The sequence below is a fragment of the Gallus gallus genome, chromosome 12 (genome assembly GCF_016699485.2).
Source record: "Gallus gallus isolate bGalGal1 chromosome 12, bGalGal1.mat.broiler.GRCg7b, whole genome shotgun sequence".
NCBI classification, from domain to species: domain Eukaryota; kingdom Metazoa; phylum Chordata; class Aves; order Galliformes; family Phasianidae; genus Gallus; species Gallus gallus.
In genome coordinates, this window is record NC_052543.1 from 19,782,746 (window position 1) to 19,804,417 (window position 21,672).

The window sequence follows — 21,672 nt, forward strand, 5'->3', positions numbered from 1 at the left end:
GCCGGAGGACTACGGTGCTCTGCAGCCACCACACGTGCACAGATGCAGCGTCAGCCTCTGCATTACTGCTGCCAACAGGTGGGCTCTGCTCTGCAGCGCGTCTGTGCAGAAGGAGCAGTGATGCAAAAGCATCAGACGCCTTTATGGCAGCACATCGCCACATATGTTGTTTACCAGCATTGCAGCATGGCTGCTGTGGGGAGCTGCTTGTCACAAGGCCAGAGCTGTGACGTTCAGGGAAGAGCTGAAGGGTTGGAGTGGCTGCTCAGCACCAGGAGAGGATGGTTTGAGAGCACGTTAACCAGCCCCAGTGCTGGCCAGTGTCAGCAGCCACAAAGCAGCCAGATGGATACCGACATCTCTGGCTCTGTGTGTAGAACATAAAGAAGGGGAGCACACTGAGAGAGCGTCAGAAAAAGGCGTTGGTGTTACACGTTTTCACTCTTTGCTCCTCTCTTGGGAAGCAGAGCTTTCTTTGCAAGATATCCAGCAATGTGACTGTATTTAAAACAGTTACTTTTGTTAGGGATAGTTGAGAGCTTAAAGTTTGACATATGATCAAATGCCTTCCTGCTCTGAGAAAGGCAAAGGATGGGACGCTCAGTACGAGCAGCGCAGTGCAGGACCTCTTCCACTCAAAACCAAATGTGCATCTCCTTATCTCTTCTTTATTTTTTCCTCTGCTGCACATTCATTGGCTGATGAACTCTCACCAGCTGTAACGTTCATCTGCACACTTAAATCAACCTTGTAAAAGCCTCCTTGTCCTCAGTGAGTAATTCTTCTGGTGGGTGATTAATTTGTCTCTGATGTTTGGATTGTGTTTCGCTGCCTGGGATAATGTGCAGTGGGAGTCTGCCTGCTTTGCATAATTGTATGCTTTAACTGAGTGCCAAGGGAACTCAGTCAGGGGTGGGCAGTTTCATTTTCATTGTTATTAATGACAACTGAATAAATAAATATAAAACCAAGCAAAATCAAACTGAGTTTTCAAGATCATCCTGGTAAAGAATGCAAGAGATGGTATGATGTCTGGGCTGGGAAATTTCCACAGCGTTTTTTCAGGTACTCCCTGCGATGAATTGCATTAAGGATCACCAAAGGTCCAGTATTTGTGTGTTTATCAGGAGTCTGGGTTCTGTTGCTGTTGGGTGGTGGTGCTCCCATCCACCTCCTTCATCTTCTTCCTCCTTCGGTTTCCCTCATCTAATGGCTCCTCAAGCCTCAGCAGCCCTGTTTTTTTCTTACAGAACACAAGAAATAACATCCCTCATTTTCACACTTCAGAGAAGAGACAAAAGAGACCTTTTGGCAAAATGTCAGGCTATGTGACCAAGAACATCCCCAGTCATTTCAGACTACGACTCGTGGACATGTTAGGCTCAAATGCGAAAACAGAATACGTGCACATTATGTTGACCACTTCACTCCATTCTATTACATTACAACCAGCCATTAGCTGGTGGAGGGGGAGAAACATTTCCATCAGGAACCAGGGCGGGGGGATTGCATCTGACATCCCCACTCCTGCCTCCCCCAAGCCCCCAGCACTTTCTCTCTGGAGATACTGGTGTGAAACCAGCTCACATGACAAGCTGAAGTGATTCATAATCCAGCTGTGGGCTTTGCTGACAAGCCCCATCGCAAAGCCTTCATGCAGATTTTATGCATCCAGCGTGCGCCAGGAAGCAGCCTGGTAAGCAACATAGGCGGTGCTCTCAGAAGAGCTCTGACACAACTTGGCTCCATTCATCTGGAGCACGTGAGGGCCAAACGGCTGTCACTTGACAGCAGCTAATAATGTATTTTTAAAGGGGATATTTTCTACACTAAATTAGATTTCCAAGACATCACCATGTATCTTCAGCCTTATCTTTTCATCTGGATGGGTTTTTTTGGCTCTCCTGTCAGTCTTTAAGCACACAAACAGGGATTATACAGATAAGCCCACAGCATCGTTCATTCTGGCAGTGGATTATCAATCACAGTTAATTAATGTTGGGGCTCTACAAATGACACAGCTCAGCAGTGATTCTCTTTTCACCACCATCACATCACAAGAGGCTTGGTGACCATTTTGCATGCGATTCCTCCGTGGGCAGCACGGATTCCCCTCAGCACTCCAGCGGGGGCAGGTATCCACACACCATGCCCTGCTTTCCTCACCGTACACACAGCTACTGCCCTCCTTCAGGAGCACTGGGCTCTGCCACGACCTACATTCCTTGTTTACAAACACAGAGCACTCTGCTTACAAGCTTACAGCTTAAAGCCCCCCAGGCAGCAGCCACCCAGCGCCCACCCACAGGCAGGGATGCATCCTGCTGAGCCCACCCCTGCAGGTCCGGCCCACCCCCCTCAGCACCACTGCTCCACAGCCACACCTCACAGAGCTGGGAGAACTCCGGGAAGTGATGGTGAGCCGACTCCCAGCACAGGGAGGAGGGCATCCCAGCAGCTCACTGCACACCTGCAGCACGGCAGGATGCAGCTGGTGCAGGACACCCTGCCCAAGGAGCTGCACACCCCTCAGCTCAGTCGTGCTTTGGAGCCGGGTGTGAGCAGCTCCTTGTGGTCACATCTGGTGGTGCTTCCTGGGGCTGAAAGCTGGGCTCTGAGTGTTTAACCTTAGATATGTGCATACAGCCCCAGCCAACAGCAGTGCATGAGTCAGCTCACAGCAGATGCAGGCCTCAGCACCATGCAGCCCTATGCTCTGGGGACAGCCCCTCTCCCCTGTGTTTAAGTTCTGGGCTAAAACGAGCTCTGAGGTGGGAGTGGGGACTCAGGGCCATCAAGGTGTGAGCCTGGTGCTGGGCACAGCAGCCCCCAATGACCCCAAGCAACTTGGTCTGGGTTGAGCTATGCCTGTCGCTGGAAGCGCTGCAGGAGCTGGCGCTGCAGCAGGCCTGTAGCAGGGAAGCACTGGGTATGGGGCTCAGGGGGAGAATGGAGCTCCTGTGGCAATGCACCCCATCCCCACGTGACTCGCAGCCCTGGGGCAGCACACGGTGGAGGCGCCAAGCACTGCCAAGAGTCTGAGCTCTGCCCAGCACTGTGCTGCACTCCCACTGGGGCCATGTGAGAGGCTACAAACTGGGGCATGTCTCACTGGGGCAGTGGTGCTGTGTGGCATCAGACCCACAGAGGGCAGACCCCAAGGGAAGAGGGACCTTCAGTAGTGCCTCCGCTCCCTGCCTGGCCCAGCACAGAGGGGGAAATGCAGAGGAGGAAAATGAGTGATTTCAGAGTAATGACCTTGGCTGATTTCAACTCCGGAATAGATGAAGGGAAGGGAGCTGGGATCTGTTCCCATCAGATGGAAGCAAATTGGACAGTTTCCCGGACAGATTGGCCCCAGCTGGGAAAGAGAGAAAGAGCACAAGGAAGGAAGATGGCTCCAGCAGGAGAACAGCAGCTCTGAGGTATGGTCGCTCTCAAGAAAGCCAGGTTAGATACATTATTGAACAGCAGTAGCCATGGCTAGCAGTACCAGAGGAGCCAAAAGATGGAGCTCGTAAAAGATGATATTAAATCAGGGTGAAAAAGCAACAAGGCTTCATGGGATTCTTTCTGAGCGTGACAAGATCTGCTCCATGTCCCACCCTGAAGGACAGGAGTACACTGAGCGATGTGTGCCTCGGAGCCACTCCCACTCCGCCGCTCCTGGGAGCAGTGTGGACCCTTCTGCTGTGCCACATGGGCACCAACACGGGCAGCCTGAGCCTGCCCTGCACCCTGGGCAATGCTGCTGCCCTCACACAGGGCAGCCCGACTCCTGGCCTGTGGTCCAAAGGGCTCAGGGCCCACTTCCCAGAGCTGCAGTCTGTCCCCTCAGATGTGCCACTCCAGCTCTGTGCTGGGCTGGGGGAGGGCTGCTCTTCCAGGCCACTGGGCAGGAGGCCCTGAGGATTCATTCTTGCATCCTCTGAGCCTGAGTGTGTGAGGGACCTCCTTGGTGTGAAACATGCAGCCCTCCCCAGGACCTGCCCAGCTCTTCCTTCTTTGAAGGTACAGCAGCAGTGGGTGACCTATGTGGTGACAACAACCTGTATTGCCTGATTCCCAGGTGCTGCAGAGAAAAGTCAAACATTCCAAGTCAGGGCAGGCAGGTTGAGTGCCAGCAATAAGAGGAAACAAAAACAAGAGCTGATTCACATGGCCTTGCTCCTACAAAGTGGCAGCGGGCAGGGATAGGGTTTACGGGGGCACACACAGAGCCTGAGTTTCAGTGGTGTGTGTGACGCAGTGTTACACACCGTGATGTGTTTCTGCTGGAGGAGGTGACCAGAGTGTGCCTGCAGCTGCTCATAGCACTGCCCAAAATGGAGTGCGGTGGGAAAGGAAGTGAGTCAGAGTTGGAGCTGCTGGTGGTGGAGTTAAAATGGCACCTTTAGAAGCTGCAGCTGGCTTTGGCCTGCAGGGATGGCCACAAGTAGCGGAAATGGAAAGTGTGGCAAAAAGAGCAGCTCTGCCCATGAGCCCAGGGGGTGAGGCGCTGCCTGGAGAGCCTCCTGGAGTACAACCAGGGCTGCTCTGCTGCTGCCACTGGAACTGGGGCTCTCTGGTCTTCACACTATGGTGTGAGTTCAGAGAGATGTGTCTTCTTGCCTCTTGTTATGAGGTGTTTCCCCACCAGTGCCTTGTCAAAGATACGGGCTGCCAATTTTGCATCCTCACTCTGGAGGCAGTGCCATCTTCCACACTGTGGTGCTGGCTTTGTCTACCACTGGGCCGCATTAATTAGTGACACTGCAAGCACCTGGAAGAAGGCAGTGGTAGTAAGCAGCACCTGGGGTGAGGGACGTGGCAGGAAGATGAGGGGCATTCTGCTGATAGGAGAGAGCATCCTGGGGCTGCTCAGCCTTACAGCATCCCCGCGGCTCCACACATTCGCTGCCGCCTCGAGCCCCACACCGCAGGGAGGGTCCCTCCTTCCCAGCCGCAGCAGGACACGGGGCTCTATCAATGCGGCTGTTGTTCTATGCATTCTCCATCCTGTCCCAGAGAACCTCCCAGTCTCATGATTTTCCTCCTTTATTCGGAGCCTGTCCCGCACCGCAGCAAAGGCGCCTTTATGTGCGCTCTCCGTGGCAGCACGCGGCCGCACGGGGCCGGCCCTGGGGCAGACATACACTCAGAGGGGCCGGGCTGGTTCGGCTGTGTCGGGTGAGGCAGCGAAAAGTGCGCTGCCACTTCTTAGGAGACCCCAGGAACGCTGTGAGAGGAGGAGAGGAAAGGACAATCACTGCACTCATCACTGCGGCCGTCTCCGCGTCGTGAGAGCCGTGTGCGGGCCACCGCCACGCGCGGATCAGCTCCCGCCGGGATGCAGCCGGGCCCTTGCTGGGCTCTCGTGCACACGGGCGCAGATCTGAGCGGCAGCGACCGCCGCGATACTACTTCTGCAGCCACCGCAGCGGCGCCGTCGGGCCGGGCAGCCGGAAGCGCGGGGGGCCGCGCGGGGCGGCTCAGGACAGGGCGCGGTGCAGCCGCGTGGCCGCCAGGTGGCGCCAGAGACCGGGGCGGCGCGCGCGAACGGTGATTGGCCTCGCGCCCCGCAACCTGCGCTCCTCGGCCCACCCTGGCAGCGTCCGTACCTGCGGGAGGGCTCCGCTGCGGCTCTGCGCCTGGGATTTTTTCATATGAAAGTAGGTCAGATTAGAACGATTACAATCTTTTAAAATAGTTGAAGTGAGAACGGTTCACATCCCCGCTCGAGTCTCGGGCACACGGGGCCCAGGAGCCTCGGCAGACGTGCTGCTGTGCCGCCCGGGCCCTGCAGCCAGGAGGGCCCTCCTGCCGGCCGCCACCGCGCCCATTCCGTGCGCCGGAGCCGCCTCGCGGGGTGGCCGCCGGGCGCCGCTGCCCGCGTGAGCCGCGCTGCCGTCCCGTGAAGCCCTCCCACGCGCGCGGGGCGGTCTCTCCGCTCCGCAGGCGCACACCTCGCTGCGGATTCTCACCTCCGGCCCCTTTGTGCCAGCAGAGACCCACGTGGCGCTTCCAGCCGCGATGGCAGCCAAAGGTCAGTCTCGGTGGGAGCTGTCTGCGCCCAGACCTCGCGTTCCTGTGGGGCGTAGCTGGGGAAACGCGTGCGGATGGGCGCTACGCTGCTGCTCTGTGCCGCCTGCTGTCCATCCTCACCATCACGGCCACCGCTGGGCGTGAGTTTCCATTTGACCCGAAGGAATGCATCCTCCAGTGAGAAAGGTCAGGCACTTCTCAGCTCATAGCCTTGCTACGTTCCTGCTTGTCCCCCAGGACCTGAGTGGAGCTTTTAAACTACTTCCCACAGACCAACAAGGAGCTGAGTGAAGGGCTCTCAGCCCTCTAAACGACAGGATCAGAACTGTTGACTTGGGGGTAGAAAACCTCTGCTTTCATCCCCAGTCTTTATGCCCTCCTGTTCATCTTGAGCCACGTGCAACAGCCATAGATACCATAACCAGCCCATCAGGTGACCCCCAAAAGGATGCAGAAACATTGAACCTCACAGGCAACACCTCCGTCCTATCTTGAGTCAGAAAGTTCCAGCAAAAGCAGCTCCAAGTGCTCGCTCCATCTATGAGCTGCCGGAATTTGCCTTCCAGTTGGAGGGTACTTTGGGGAGAAATAACTGCCATTTCTGCTTTTCCATTTTTGATGGTTTTACAACTTGCGTGTGTGAAAACAGGAGACTTTCCCCTTAATATTGTCGCCATTCCCTGGTTTCGTGTTCCTGAAGCAGCTCACCAAACCTAATGGGATGGAGAGTTTTCTCCCTTGGTGAGAGGTGTGCCCACTCCCAGCTTGTACAAATACTGAAGAACTGAAAAACTATGAAAATTGGTAGGCAACATTTTTACATTTACTGTGACAGCCCAACCCACATTGCATAGGCTCTCACCTTTCATTGGAGGCAGAGGGAATGGGTTCTGGTCAGCGCACATGATCCTACCAGCTGTTTTTTTCCTCTTCAAAGCTGAGATGCAGCCAGGGCCTGCTCCATCACAAGCTCCACGTGGAGCACAGCCATGGCCACAAGCACATCCCCCTTTGCATGTGCAGGTTAGCACTGAGCTCATCCTGCCAACCCATAAAGAAAATAACCAAACACGTGAGACCCAGTCCCAGCCCCAGCCCTTCCCCACTGGCACAGTCTGCCCTACAGCCAGGATCCACACTGCTCTCCGAAATAGGCAGCATGTCTTGCCTGAGTCACCTCTTAGCACCCACCTCCATGCTGAGGCCAGGAGTGTACACAAACACCCAGAGATGCATGGACGGGTCTGGTACCCGCGGGAGCCATGGTGCCCTGCCCAGCAGCTGCCCTGAAGTGCCGGAGTCTCGGAGGATGGAGCATGCAGTGCTGCACAGGACAGCCCGTTCACTGTCACCACGGCAGGAGGGCCTGGCTCACCATAAGATGGAAGCTTGGTAAGAAGATCTATGGAGAACTTGATCAAACTTGAGCTATTAGGGCTCAACACACTTTCCACCCTCTCCCCGCCCCCCTATTTTTCTGGACTCCCCTCCCGCAGCCCCATGGAGACATTTCAATTAATCCAGTGTTAATAGCTGAGGTCTTTATTTAATTTTTTTTTATATACAGTAAAAGTGTCACAGATAAATCTGCAACAATCAGACAAGACAAATGTAAATCTCTCTCAACAATTAGCAGCTTAAGATCTACAAACTACAGTGTTACGTTCACAAGTGTCATTTCTGTACTCTTCAATCCGTGCAAGTGAGTTTTGCAGTTTATTTTTTACACTTTTTAAACACACTTACAGCTAAGTCAATTGCCTACCACTATACCACCTGGCATACACGACACAGACACACAGGGTTTTAACTCTTTAGCCACATTCAGAATTCACTTAAAAACTGTCAGAACTACCCGATCTCAGACCCCTTTGTAGCTTGGCATATTTTGTTATAATGCTGCCTTTTTGTTTAATTTAAAAAAATGCATATTTGTCAAAGCTGAAAGACAGTGCTTTTCTGTCCCAGTGCAACATGTACAGAACTCAATAATTAATCTGATCAGACCCTAAAAACTCACAGGTCTGGAATAAACCAATGAAATCATTGCTGTGAGCATGCTCGGTATCACTAAACTGACGAAGCTGAGAGGGAAATTCATCAAATCAAAACCGGTCATTTTTTGCATCAAGATGACTTGTTTGTTTGTTTGTTTTACATTGAGAAAACAAATAGGGAAAAACACTTCACTCAAACCCCAGAATTTCTCTGAAGAGCTGCTGCTTCCCCAACTAACACAGTCCATTACATTCTTCCCTTTCCATATCCCAAGCTGATATGCGCTAAACATATCCAAATAATTCCAGAATTGTTCCAACTCTGAATATGAAATGTTGAGGGAAACATTCTGCAACTCAGAGACGGTCACTAAACTAGTGCACATCCATACAGAAGGTCCACAAAAGGGAGTCACACGTGCACACCCACACCAGATACTCTTCTACACATCATCCAGGAACGCTTCATCAAGAAAGCAAACACAACCACTTACAGGGAAAGGGAGCCTTAAAGCTAGAATCACATTTCCAACAATATAATCATTGTTAACCTATCAGAAATCGTCACAAACCTTCAAATCGAAGAGGGAGGAAAACCCCAAAACATTCTGCTAATGCAAAAGGCAAAACACATAGCAGTCCTGTCAGGATAAGAAAAGTGGGTGCAGCATCGTATGTGGCATTACTGCAGATGACCTTCTGGAATGGAAAAAAAGTGTCGAGAGAGAAAGAGACAGACAGACAGACATTGTCTAGAACCACATACACGTGGCCTTCACCAAACAGTTTTGAGGTGATAAGTTTCTATCAAGCCTACATCTGGCAAATTAGCAAACAGTGTTTACTGACAGTGACACAGTTGAGATGTTAAATGAAGCTAGGATATAAAGAAGAGAGACAATCAGAGTGGCACTGAGCCTGCAAATCCATTGGCTTCCAATTGCCTCCTGCTTTGACCACAGGAAAACCTACCGTGAGCTCTTTTAGAGTGACCAGAACTGAGGAGAACAGGTGCAGAGGCCAGGAACCACAAACAAAGGCAACAACACTTTTCAGTTATGTACCAAATTATTTCTTACTGCTATCCATGCTGTTGTTTCTGACAAAACCTAATGGGAGAAGGTGATTATCCGTGTAATCTGTACCAGCCAGATAAGGATGGTAAACAGAATGCAGTTTCACTTGAGCTAGAACTGTCCAGAGAGGGAACGGTTATGCAACCTTTGCTCTGTCTGCAACTCTGTGAGAAGAATGATTCTTTTTGGCTTGAGGAAGTTGCAATTGGCAATTTGCATTTTAAGTATGATAAGAGCAGATTAGTGCATATGGTGACAAAGGCAGGCGTGCTGGGATCCCTGGAGGGGTACCTGAGTTTTTTGTGAGTATAGAAAAAAAAAAGAATCTCTGAAGAATGGGTGAGCTGTGGAGGGCTTGCATCAGCCAGCAGTCAGTTAACCTAGTTCAGGGGAATTTCTAAAGAGTCCAGAATTTGCATCACGGCATATATATTATATATATATATATATATATACACACATACACATATATATATATACATATGTACATACACACATATACAAATATAGTATATATAATGCACATGTTCCGTGTATGTATATGTATGATCTCAACTGGTCTAGGTCACCTGAGCAACATTTAGTTCCTAGAGAGAACATAAACCTGGAGGGAAGAAAAACAGCAACATCTGAACACCACAAATGGTGCTGAAAGACTCCTGGAGTCTGTTAGCATTTCATGGAGATGGAAGCTGTATCTTGACACTGTTATGCTGGAAAGGGGCTCCAAACTTAAAAAAAACAAGAGTGAATCCACATTCCTTGGACATGCAGCCTTGCCTGCCAGTACCAACATCCATCAGCAACAGCAGCATCACTGGGCCTGTGAGGTTATGGCTGAAGCTGACATTTCCTTTAGAGCTTTGAAAAGGTACCTACAGCAAGTGCTTGACCTCACAGGCAAAGAAGAGGATGCTGTCTATGGCACACTACACAGATACAGTCTACAAAATCTCTACACCGATGATCTGATTAGAGCCTGACAGGAGGAAAACTTTGGTTTCACTCTTTAGGAGTTCATTTAAAAACTGAATTAGGGATATTTCTGAGGCAATCATTCCTGTGAGCAGACTGTTGATTCAGCATTTCTTTTCTTCAAAGAATCTGTTGCATAGGAAGGTATGCAAAGAAATTCCCTATTCTTAACCCAAGGCCAGGAATGAGAGATGCTGTTGAAGTGAGAAATAGAAACATATTTTCTTTCACATTTGGAAAAAGGAAAAAAAACAAACACCTGCCTGACAAGAATGTGCGGAGAGGATGGATGTTCTTCCTTCTGCTGCACCTGTGTGCACAGGAGGACAGAAATGGCATATGAACAGCACTGTGCTCCAGACAGGCTGGCACTAGAAACTACCGTCTGCCCTCCTCAAAACTGTTTCTGGACAAGACAGCTCACAATTATTCACACATTTCTTCATTTAAAAACATCACTTCTTTATTTAAAAGGAAAAAAAAAAAACACCAAAACAATGACCCTCCCAACCCCTTCAACAACAACAACAAAAAAAAAAACCAACAAAAAAACCACCAACAACCCAATAATAATAATAATAATAATAATAATAAAAAATCCTATTAGAAACGATAAGGAAGCACTGAGAGTTTGAGTATAACACTCTTCAAGTATGCTGTTTGGATTTTTTTTTTTAATCTGTGAATATACATACATTAAAAAAAACCTTAAAAGTGCGACCAAGGGCTTTGCTTAAAGGTAAGTGTTTCAAGGACTACTTCAAAATACTGTAGCACAACTGTGCAGTTACTGTATATGGCATGAGGCTTCCACTTCATACACTTAACAAGGTTAACCAGCCTTACAGAAAGTCATTGTTCAGTCAGGTTAGCACAAACGGCGAACCCAGACGCTGAGTCGGGAAAGAGATCCACACGTTGTTTTGTTTTCCTGTTAAGAAACCACTCCGAACCCATACATTTGGACATGGAATGTGAGCAGGCTTCACAGTAAAAGTTTAGTGTTACAGGTTTGCTGTGGTACCATCCCTCAAGGCTGTGTGCACTACATTTAGTTTTGCTCATCTTAAGTTACTCACATTTTCCTCTTCCTGACAGGTTTAGTACAGTAGTTCAAGCCACAGTTTAAATTGCCCATTGGTATGCTCCAAATTTCTGTATTTTACTTATTTTGTACACTTTAAAGAATCTTAAGATTTGCATCCAAAGAGAACCATGCTACATAAAAATTATCTGGGATTCTCGCCAAAAAGAGTTCTTGAATAAAATCTAAAAAATACTATTGCAATGCATCTCGCAGAGAAAAAACGTTATTCTAAATGTAAACAAATTCACTCAGACACTTTAAAACTTCAGCGGAGTAGTTGCTGACTAATCTTTGCCACGCTTGCTCACCGAGCGTGCTGGGAGGGGGGCGATGCAGCCGATTCCTCATGGCATCATCTGGGGGGAGACAAGAACCGTTCCAAGTAGCCAGAGATGGCATCCCAGTGCTTCCACAAAAAGGCAATGAAAACCACTATGAATAAAGTGCTGAACGTCCTATTGCGAGTTTTCATGAGGGGCACGACGCAGTTGGCCACAGTGGAGACGAAGACAAGGAGGACAGCCATGACAGCCAGAAGGATATTGATGAACTTCCCCAGCAGGTTCCTGGCTGTGGCATTCTCCAGACCCTCCAGCTGCACCACCTGCTGCTGCTGCTGCTGTAGCTCCATCTTGGAGATGCGGGTCTGGCATGCTTCCAGGGCCTCCTGTAGACAAGAACACATCACTTGGTTCCAGCACCCTGCAGGCTGATGCTGCAGCAGCCCATGGCTCTCATCTTAGAACCAGACCACAGCAGGGACACCTTCCTCATGCACCTTCTGCAGGATGTAAGTCATGATGCTGATTTCATATCCTGCAGCAGGAGAAGAGGCGGTGCCACTTCACGTGATTGAGGAGTCCTCATCAACTAAGTGCAGCAGTGTGTAAGACACCGTGTGACCTTACTCCTTCAAGACATTCTTAGGGAAGTGAAGTGGCAGCTTTGGAAGAAGCCAGGCTTCGTTACAACACGTTGCATGTAAGCTGTCTGTCCTTGCACATGGCAGAGGCCTTACCATCCTTCCTGTTTTGTGATCAGATCCATAGCAAGGAGGACACAGAGCCCTCAGGAAGCAGGCAGCCTTCACCTACTTGAAAGGAGGGCTGCTCACCTCAGTTTGTTTCAGGAGATCCCTGAGGGGAAGCTCATTTCAAAACCCTTCTCTGAACAAGTGGAGGTTCCCTCAGGATGAATTTGCTCACTGAATGTGTACAGCTTTTCATTACAAAATAATTATTTGGGGAGATACCTGAGGGTCAGAGACTGAATAAAGATCTTACAGAAATCTCTAATGTAAAGTTTAGCAATAAATCTGTGGTGATTTACAACAAATACCGAATCAAAGAAGTATTTCAAAAACAGTTACTGAGGGAGCAGGTAGAAAATCAGACTTCAGTGCTCCCATTTCTGTCACCCACCTGGATGTCCCGGGCTCGCTCATAAGACTGATAGGCAATTTTCTCTTCCATGCTGGCCAGCTCCTGTTTCAGATTCAGGATCTCATTCTGATGGAGCTCAGTCAGGTCATTTAGCTGCTCTTCGAGTCTTTCGCATCTAGAAATGAAATGACATGGTACAGCAGCTTTATTGAGAAGGGGGAGGCAACTGTTAGACCAGTAACAACTGAGCAGTCAATACCACAGACTTGTTATTCAAAAATGACTGTGCCTACAGAATTTTGCTTTATAAACAATGTGAGGCCCTTCCAGTGGGAATTCAAGAAAGCCCTTCTACCAGGTAAGCTGACAGCAACACAACTGAGCTGCACTAGAAACCTCAAGGTGTCTTTTATTCCTTCCACAACAAACAGAACAAGTGAGCAAGACACAGACAACACCTAACTTTCTAACACAGTTTAAGGCCACATTTAGAAAGGATGAAAGTAAGGCTTTCTTTGAGGGGCAACACACACTGAACGCCACAATGGGAACAGACACTGAGCAATTCAAAGCCCATAGGCTTTACCCACGGAAAATGTGAACCACCACTATAATTCTGGCCAACAGGTCTGTGCTTTCTTTTGAATGTAAGTAGGAAAATAAATGCCACAGTAGTATTAGTCTTGTTTTAAGCCAGGGAAAAACAAGCAGAGAGGAGAAATGATAACTGTCAAGAGATAAAAGAAATCAAGTGCAGAATTAGCACATTTATTCTTCAAACTTCTGTTTTAACCAGAATAAGTTCCCTTCTAATACTGTAAACTCTTAAGCATTTTCCTCTACCCTTGGAAAAGTAATTGCAATAAAAATGACAGCAAAATCATATGCAGTAATATGCCTTGGAGAACATGATAGCATACTCTAGTCTTTACACGTGAGATTGCACGGAGGTCTGATTTATTGATGTATTTTTAATCTCTTGCGAATGATTCAGCTTAACTATCCAAGACCACTGCATTACTTACAAGAAGGACACATGAATCACTGAACTGCAGGCTTATTTTGTCAGTTTGCTATGGTGAGCAGTCTGAGAGCAGTTTGGCAGAAGAGGGCTGCACAAGAAAAGAGTTACGGCATCTCTGGGAGAGCTTTGTTTCTCATTGAAGGAGTTTCAAACGGACCTCAGCAATAGCTTCATGTTATTTCAGAACCTTCAAAATACATTTGGGATACTTTGTATGCAGCATTCACCCCTGGAATTTCAAGCCCTTTACAAGCAGCTCATGTTTCAATACCTTTTAAAAATCATACAAGTATTTGTCTTGTTCCCAAAAGGCAAACACGAAGAGAGCTTAACAGCCAATCAACACACCAGCCTTCTCCTCTCTGCACCCCACTTCTTCCTCATTCCTGGTCCTTTATCAGCCCTGATGGCAAGGAAGGTACAGGTACAACTATTGCTCTTCCCACTCTGATTTCCACTGATTTGTGCTCACTGTAACAACTTGGGAAAAGTTTCAAGTACAGCTCTTATCATCTGCTCTTGATACTACTAACGGAGAATCCGTAAGGAATTCAAGCAGATAATTCCTTAATTTCTGCCCCCCTCTGGCCCCACCCCAATTTAATTGATGTACATATATACACCCATCAAACAAATAAGCACTACTTCTCTATAAATGAGAATTTAAGTTCTGAAACTAAACAAAAAATTCTGCTCTTCTCCTCCCCCAAGTTTTTTAGTGCTTCATGAGCTACATATTCAGAATCCATAGGCATAACCTAGTATTGCTTTTGGGTTTTTACCTTAAACTGAAAAGTCTAAAGAGAATTTTCATTTACTTTCTCGATGCAATAACTACTTAAAGTAAAAAGGAGGAGTTGGGCACAGCAGAGCAGTTTCCAGCAAGTGGCCGAGCAGCAGTGAGCCCAGACAGCCCCCAGCTGACCCTGGAGGTGCCAGGGCTGCTGCGCCACCGCAGCAGGGCACACGAGGGAACCGGTTTCCCAGGAACTACAAGCTTGAGCATGAGAGCAGCCATGTGAAGACTGGCAATGAAGAAGGAACCCAGATAATTAACGTTGCCATTTGTTTCCACCTCCTTAGGGGAAAAAAAAACAAAAAACAAAACAAACAAACAAACAAAAACCCAAAAAACTTGCCATCAATCAGGAAAGCATAACTAAACTAAACTAACTCAGGAGTCCCAAAGGCAGCACGAATCACTTGAAACATATACCATTTGTTAATGTATTTTAAAGTCCTCCAGTGGGTTTACACACCAAAAGGAACTAAAGCATTCCTGAAAACATTATGATTATATATTTTAACCTCCTACATAAACACCCTTCACAAAACAGTTGTTGCCAGGCAGCTTAAATCCTGATTCTTTAAAAAGAAACAACCGTATTAAGTTCAAAACTACCTGCCTAGAGGAAACAGAAGGAACCCCTCCACAGCCGTACAGCTGGGATTTTAACACAACTGGCAGAAGGTTGGCTCCACTGCACAGAGCAGACTGCTGCCTTGCTCTGGGTTCATACCCACCTGAGTCCAGGTGTGCACCCAGGAACCACCTGAGCTTTTTCACAGACAGAAACCATGCGCTAGGCAACTGGCAGAACCGGGTTAATAATAATAATCACTTATTTTTGAAGTTCCTCCATTCATCTCCTTTTCATTCATTGTCTCATTATCTACATTTTAGAAAATGTGGTTTGTTTTATTTCTCCCCTGTTCTTTTACACTCCTGTTGTAGTCTGAGAAGCTAAGAGGGCTTCACTCAACTCCAAGGGCCTGAAGATACAGCTCTCCTGTTAACAGATGGTTCAGATTTAATTCAGAGGCATTACCTGACACCTGCCAAGAACTTCCCATTATACAAGCGCCAGTGTCTGTGCAATAGACTCTAAGTTCGCATGCGAAAACAGCAGTACCTCAGCTGGTCAAAGCGCACTCTGTTCCAGGTACTGAAAATTCCTCATTAGAATTAATTAATCACCAGCTAAAGTGTGAAATCTCCTCTTAAAATTACCAGAGTCTAGATTGGCAAGCACAGAAACTTTTCTACGTAATAGACAAGTGACAATTGTTGCATTTACTTCATCATCACAGACACTTGTTCGGAAGGCACTGGGACACTGCTGGGGTGCTCAGGTGAAGTGAGGCACACGGAAACACTTCACCGGGACAGCCAGGTCAGATTTCCACATAGTTTCTGAGGCTCGTAGTTTGGAAATCAGGGAACTGACTTGAAAATTACTAAGAAAAAGAATTACAGCTATCTCATTTTTGAAGCGCTTTGAGGCATTTAAAGCATTTTAATAGCTGCAAAATACACAGCTAGTACAGCATATGCATCAGAGAGCCATGATGAAGACATTTTACTCATGCTCAGTGAGTGCTCTGGCAAGTGAAGAAACTGACTGAACAAATGCTGAAGATCTTTACAGTACACACAAACAGAGTTTAATCTCTCTCTCTTCAATCATCTCTCAAGGTACTATTTTTGTGGAGGGAAGGGCTATGTCCTACAGAATGTCATCCAACTATTATTTCTCAAACATGTTTTTCATGCTGCTGAACACGCTGCTTCCAACAGCAGAGCAGTATAGCTAAAAGCAATATGTATTAGCAGTATATTCCAAGAATTCCATCTAAGCAATACTTGAGGGGCAGAGCTGCTCTCTGTGTCACTATTTATGTTGTGCTTTCAGCTCCAAGACCTCTTCTGGTGAGGGAAAACAGCTCTGTGGAAACATCTCAGTGCTTCATACCTGGGTCAAGATCCTTCTATGCCAAGCACACAGCATTTGCTGCCCTGGCTTATACTGTTCAATCCTCCAGTCCCAGAATTTTAGCACACTTGATCTATTTTAAAATAAATGAGAACAGACTGAAGCCCAACATTTAAATGACAATGCGAGCTCGAGCATTTTGGCTGGCAGATTTCTCTGACAGGAACGTGGGGATTGGAACACACTTTCCAAGGATGCTGGGCTGGGAAGGAGCCCAAGACCTCAGCCTGGCCACACTCCAATCGCATGAGCTCATGATTTCACTGTGTACAAACAGGTTCCTGAAGGGACAAGAAAGGTGAAAAAACTCAGCAGGAACTTTATGTCATTCTTAATAGCACAGAAAGTCCCTGCTCATATCAGTAAACAACTGCCACCTTCCAACTGTTGAGATAAGCGGCAGGTCGCTCCAGGGCCTGTTCCTAGCATGGAGGCAACACAATGAGTGCAAAGGCGCAGGCCAGAGTCCTCCTGCCTCCACAACTTGTGGAGCCCTGCTTTGCCAACACGTGCCCCTGGGTGCTGCCAGGCTGGCCCAGCATCCCCGGGGCCAAGGGCTGGAGAGGCTGTGCCTGCGGAGATGGCTGACAGGGCAGCTGTGCTGACAGAGAGAGCTGAAGTGAGGACAGGAGGCAGATGGAGCAGGTCAAGGAACACCTGTGAGTCAGGCCCTGGCTGATAAGCAGAAACAAAATGAGCATGCAGATAAAACAGACTAAAAGCTGCAGAAAAGCAGAACATCTAAGAACGAGGAAATGGACCAAGACTGGGCGAGAAAACATCACAATATCTGCTTTGTTTCTTCCAGTTTCCACAGACGATGCAAATATTCCACATAGCCCTATAAGCAAAGGCTTCTCTAAAATGCACATTTTTAAAAACTCAAACTAGGACTCAGTGCTTGTTTTTGAAAGCATCCAGAAATACAGAAGTTATGAGGCATTAATGGCTTTTAAAGGCAGGTTATGATTAGTTTGAATCCCCAGCCTTGAATGTCAGCTTCCATTTCCATCCTTCCTTCTTTTTTTTTTCTTTTTTTTTTTTTTTTTCGGAAGAAAGGGAAGAGTCAGCGTCCAGAGGAACAATTGCCAGCCTTCCCACACAATGCAGGAGCACCTTCTCTGCTGTCACGCATCACATCGCCCTCCTGGCTTTTATCTTCCTGATATTGTAAAAGATGGAGGCTGTCAAACAAGAACCTAGACTCGTACAGTTTCTCTCAATGTGATTAATCCGTGAGCACCTTGTGTTACCTGCTCATTTCTGAAAGCTTGCAGGCAAGGGCACTTAGCGTAGTTCAACCAGTCCTCTCCTTTGACTAATTTGCATCAGCTTTCAAAATGACAAATCTCAACCACTATATTTTTATGTCTGTATAAATCAAATATAGACTCTCCTGAAAGCTCTTCACTCCAGGCTGCCTCAGTGGGTAGATGCTAGGCTTACCCTCAGGGGAGGGCTTCACGCTGGACTCACAGAAGGACCTATGTGAACCTTGTTGAACGCTGTCAGGGAATAACTAGTCCATTTAGCTGCCAACACACATTAGTCCCTAACCAAGATCTTTTGTTGTAGTTTCAGGCCACTTCTTCAGCTGCATAGTGCTTGCATATAGCGTTCCACTATGAATGGCTGCTGCTGTATGTGCAAAACAACAACCCACACAGCACCAAACAACAAGACCCCTCTCTGCTGTGGAGCAGAAGATCTAACTCCCCTTCACTTCACGATGTGATCTGATGACAGTGAGGTACTAGGAACCAAAGTTGCTGTGCTGGGCTCTGGTTTCAGTCAAATTGATGACTGTGGCAATGTGGGATTAGAAAGTGATGTTGGTTTGGCTTTGTCTAGCCAAGCTTTGCAAAACACACAGGAAGCTTGCTGTCACTACAACGTCCGAGCAGGCTAAGCCTTTTCAAATGTTTTTTTCAATGATCTGGCACCAGCATGTCTGAAAAGCTGTAGAGTGACTAGGTAGCATGGAGCAAACCAAACTGAGGCAGCAAATGGCACAGAGTATTTCAGAGAGCCTGTCCCCAAACCCAACAGGTGTGCTGAGCTTCATAGGCTGTGCTTTGTAGCCTGTTCTAAGTGATGAAGGCCACAAACAAGCTTTTCACAAAAGCGGGCCGTCCTCTATCAGAATGAGGAGCTGGGTCCCATGCATTTTTCATTTAAAGTTTTTGAAATGCAGTAGAAGACCCACACTGAATCTAGATAGTGGTGTCCTGGGGGGGGGTGCTGGCAGAGAGGCAGCCTCTAGCTGTCCCCTCCTCCTGCCTCTGTGGAGCTGGGGAGCAGCCTCTGCTCCAGTGAGGGGAACTCTGCATACTCTGCAGTGCTGGAGACTGGCAGTGTGGCAGGAGCCTCACTGCTTCCCCAGTCCTTCCAGCAAGGCAAAGAGTGACCAAAGCATGGGGCTGGTCAACCTCCAGAGCCATGTTACCTGCATGACAAGAACACCACCATTAGCTAACATTTCATTTACCTTCATTTATTTGAACTTTGCCGCTGTGGAGCAGAGTCAAGAACGTAAATTCTAGTTTTGGCATAAGAGAAAAGCACGTCTTTTTATAGAGACTAAGAAAGCTGGATATATTTTTCCCTTGTAGGTTCACAGCTCTTAGCGTTGGAAGGGTCAGGTCAGGATACCACTCACTCTAATCCTCTTGAACCCTGCATTGCCCCAGACCTTCACAGGCTTTTTCATGGGTAAAGCACTGCCTGGCTAACAGTAATCAATGTACTCCTGTTTCGTGGGGACACCTTTCTAAACTTCTTTGGCTTGACTTTTTATGATGAAAAAAGTATTAAATGACCTTTATTCTTGCTATTCCTTTCTTGTAGAGAGAGGAAAATGAGCAGTAGAATAAGGATATTTACAAAAGACAATATTAGGAAAGCAAAATCCCAAACTGACTGCAGAGCATCCCACCTGAACCAGGCTGCTAAACACTACTCTCCAGGACTGTCATGCTCTACACTCACAGTACTTAATATGGAAACTAGTAAAAAAAGTACTTACCTGTACCGCTCCTCCTGCAAAGTCTGCATTATTAATGAGTAATCCCTCTGATAGCGCACCTTAAGGTCCTCGAATGACTCTTCCAGTCTTGCCTGTGTCTCTCGAATTTCTTGAATCTCATGTAGTATTGCATCAAACCCTGAGCTCTGCATATCCAGAGTGTTTGTTTTGGAGCTGGAAGCTCCCACAGGGCCCCCTGTTGTGCTGTTGGCTCCCACTGAGCCTGACGTAGCACTGGAGCAGTCCTCTTCACTGCCATATTTTGGACTTGACTGAAAGTTCTGGATAACACCTAGAGCCTTGCCTCCTGTCCCATCTTCCTGGCCTTCTTCTAAGGAGTCTTTCAGACTAGCAATATTGTCTGCACTCCCAAACTTGTTCCTGATGAGAGAGGCAATCTCCCGGGGTTTGGAAACCACAGCTCCCGCTGCTGAATGCGTGGCTTGGGAGAAACTGGAAAGCCCACCTTTAACACTGTCTACTACTCCCTCACTGAAACCAGTGACTTTCGCTCCAACATCTTTCAATCCCTGGTGCATATCCCTGAAGACATCCTTTGGCTGCCGAGGGATTCCATTTTGTTCAATTTCTCGCAGCTTTCGATGGTAATGTTCTAGCTTCTTCTGCAGCTGCAAGATCGTCTGGGCAGACTTTTGATTTTTCTTCTCAAACACTTGCTTAATGCGGGCACTCTGCTGCTTGTCTGCGTTGTTGGCTAGCTTCAGGTACTCTGCCACATTGTCATCACGGGCTGTTTGTTCAATTTTGATCTGCTCAGTCAATTTCAGTATCTTCTGCTGCAGGTGTGTGATGGCTGCTTTTGTACGCTGAGGATCTGGGGTGCCATCAACGGAGTCTGCGTTGATGCTGCCATCAGTGCTTGAGGCCACTGCACTGGAGGTCTGCGCTAGGCTGCTGACTTCCAGTCGTTCAATCTAGACAAGAAGAAAGATAAACATGAGCACTGAAGTCCAGCTTTACTAATGCAGAAACCTGTCCTTTTTTGTACCAATCAAACTGACAAGGATGTAATTCTGCAAAAATACACCTTTGTTCAGCTGGCTAGGGTGCAGCATCAATAAACTGATCTTCTACAGGTAAAACATGAGCTTCATGCTTTTTACAGACATCCAGCAAGAGATGAGAAAAAGGGCAAACTCTCAAATGCTTAAGTCAGCTTCATGGCCCTGAGCAGCCAAAGAGTCGAGCACAAGGAAAGACAGAGAATCCAGGTTTGCAGACAGGTACCTACAAAGTATTGATACGTAGCCACAGCTCAGGCAGCAATGGAACAGAAAGGGAGAGACGGTAACTGTGAAAGAGAAAAACCACACAGCTCAAGTACATAGCGAGTCCAAGTTATTCTCAGTGCTTCATGTATTTACTAGAAACCAAGACAGTAACAAAAGTTATCAGAAAAGCAAAAGATCTGCAAAGGTCGGTCCTTAGAGCAAACTCAAGACCTCGGGTTCTCAGCACGCAGTGTGTGCAGCCAGCAACAACAGGAGTGAGCGGGCGCCTACAAGCGTGAGAAGAGCAGGCAACACGTTTCAAAGAAACTTTTTCTTTTTTCCGAGAAGAGCTGAACTATTCACCACAAAGCAACCATACAAAGTAACGAGAGTAAGCGCTGAAGTTTTTCTCTCGGCTGGGATAAAAAAAAGCAGCCCGGCAGGTCAGCCGAGCCGTGACACCTTCCGTTCTCCGATGCGGTTCATTCGGCGCCAGTGAGAGTGGCCCCGCCGAGCCCCAGCGCAGCGCAGCCCGCCCCGCAGCCCCGGTACCTTGGCCGTACGGAGCAGCAGCGCCCGCTCCCAGTGCATGGCTCCCGCCGGGCACCCGCATGGCTCCGCCGCCGCCGCCGCAGCGGCGCCCCACCTGGCCCCGGCCCGCCCCGCCCGGCTGCAGCGCCCGCCCCGCTGCGGAGGCGGTGGCCCGTCCGGCCCGGCGGCCTAAGGTACAGCGACCGCGCAGCCTCGGGCGGGCGGGGGAAATCCGGCTCCGAGAATCGGCCGGCAGCGCTCGGCCGGGCGGAATCGGGCAGCAGCAGTGCCTGCCGGTTGCACGCCCCTAGTGCCGGGGAAACAAACCCCGAGCGGCCCCGCAGGCTACGCAGCGGGGCAGGAGGAGGACGCGCCTCCCTCTCCTTATTTATTCTTAGGACTTGGCCAGCTAAAAACAATTTCACTTTCGGTCTCAGGTCATGTTACCAGCACTTGCTCATCTACGGGACTGCTGTGCTTACCACAGCTTAGCAGTATTCTGAAAAGCAGACTCTTAACATGATGCCTCTATTGTACCACCTCTG

The 21,672-nt window shown here is 48.3% G+C and overlaps 1 protein-coding gene across 15 annotated transcripts in view; it reads right to left on the reverse strand.

Annotated features, from left to right (window-relative positions):
- Positions 1 to 7,543: 7,543 nt before the first annotated feature.
- The window catches only part of TMCC1 (transmembrane and coiled-coil domain family 1), a 111,808-nt gene continuing 97,679 nt past the window's right edge, over positions 7,544 to 21,672 (reverse strand). For 13 of the 15 annotated variants that reach the window (XM_046900217.1, XM_040646748.2, XM_046900220.1 and 10 more), the window contains 3 exons: positions 19,365 to 20,299; positions 12,581 to 12,716; positions 7,544 to 11,826 (listed from right to left, as the gene is read on the reverse strand). In XM_046900217.1, the coding sequence (XP_046756173.1) occupies positions 11,512 to 11,826; positions 12,581 to 12,716; positions 19,365 to 20,299 (1,386 nt within the window). In that variant the 3' untranslated portion in view covers positions 7,544 to 11,511. Of the gene's footprint in view, positions 11,827 to 12,580; positions 12,717 to 19,364; positions 20,300 to 21,058; positions 21,299 to 21,672 lie in introns of those variants that run through there. The other 2 variants (XM_015293159.4, XM_015293161.4) reach the window with 2 other exon arrangements.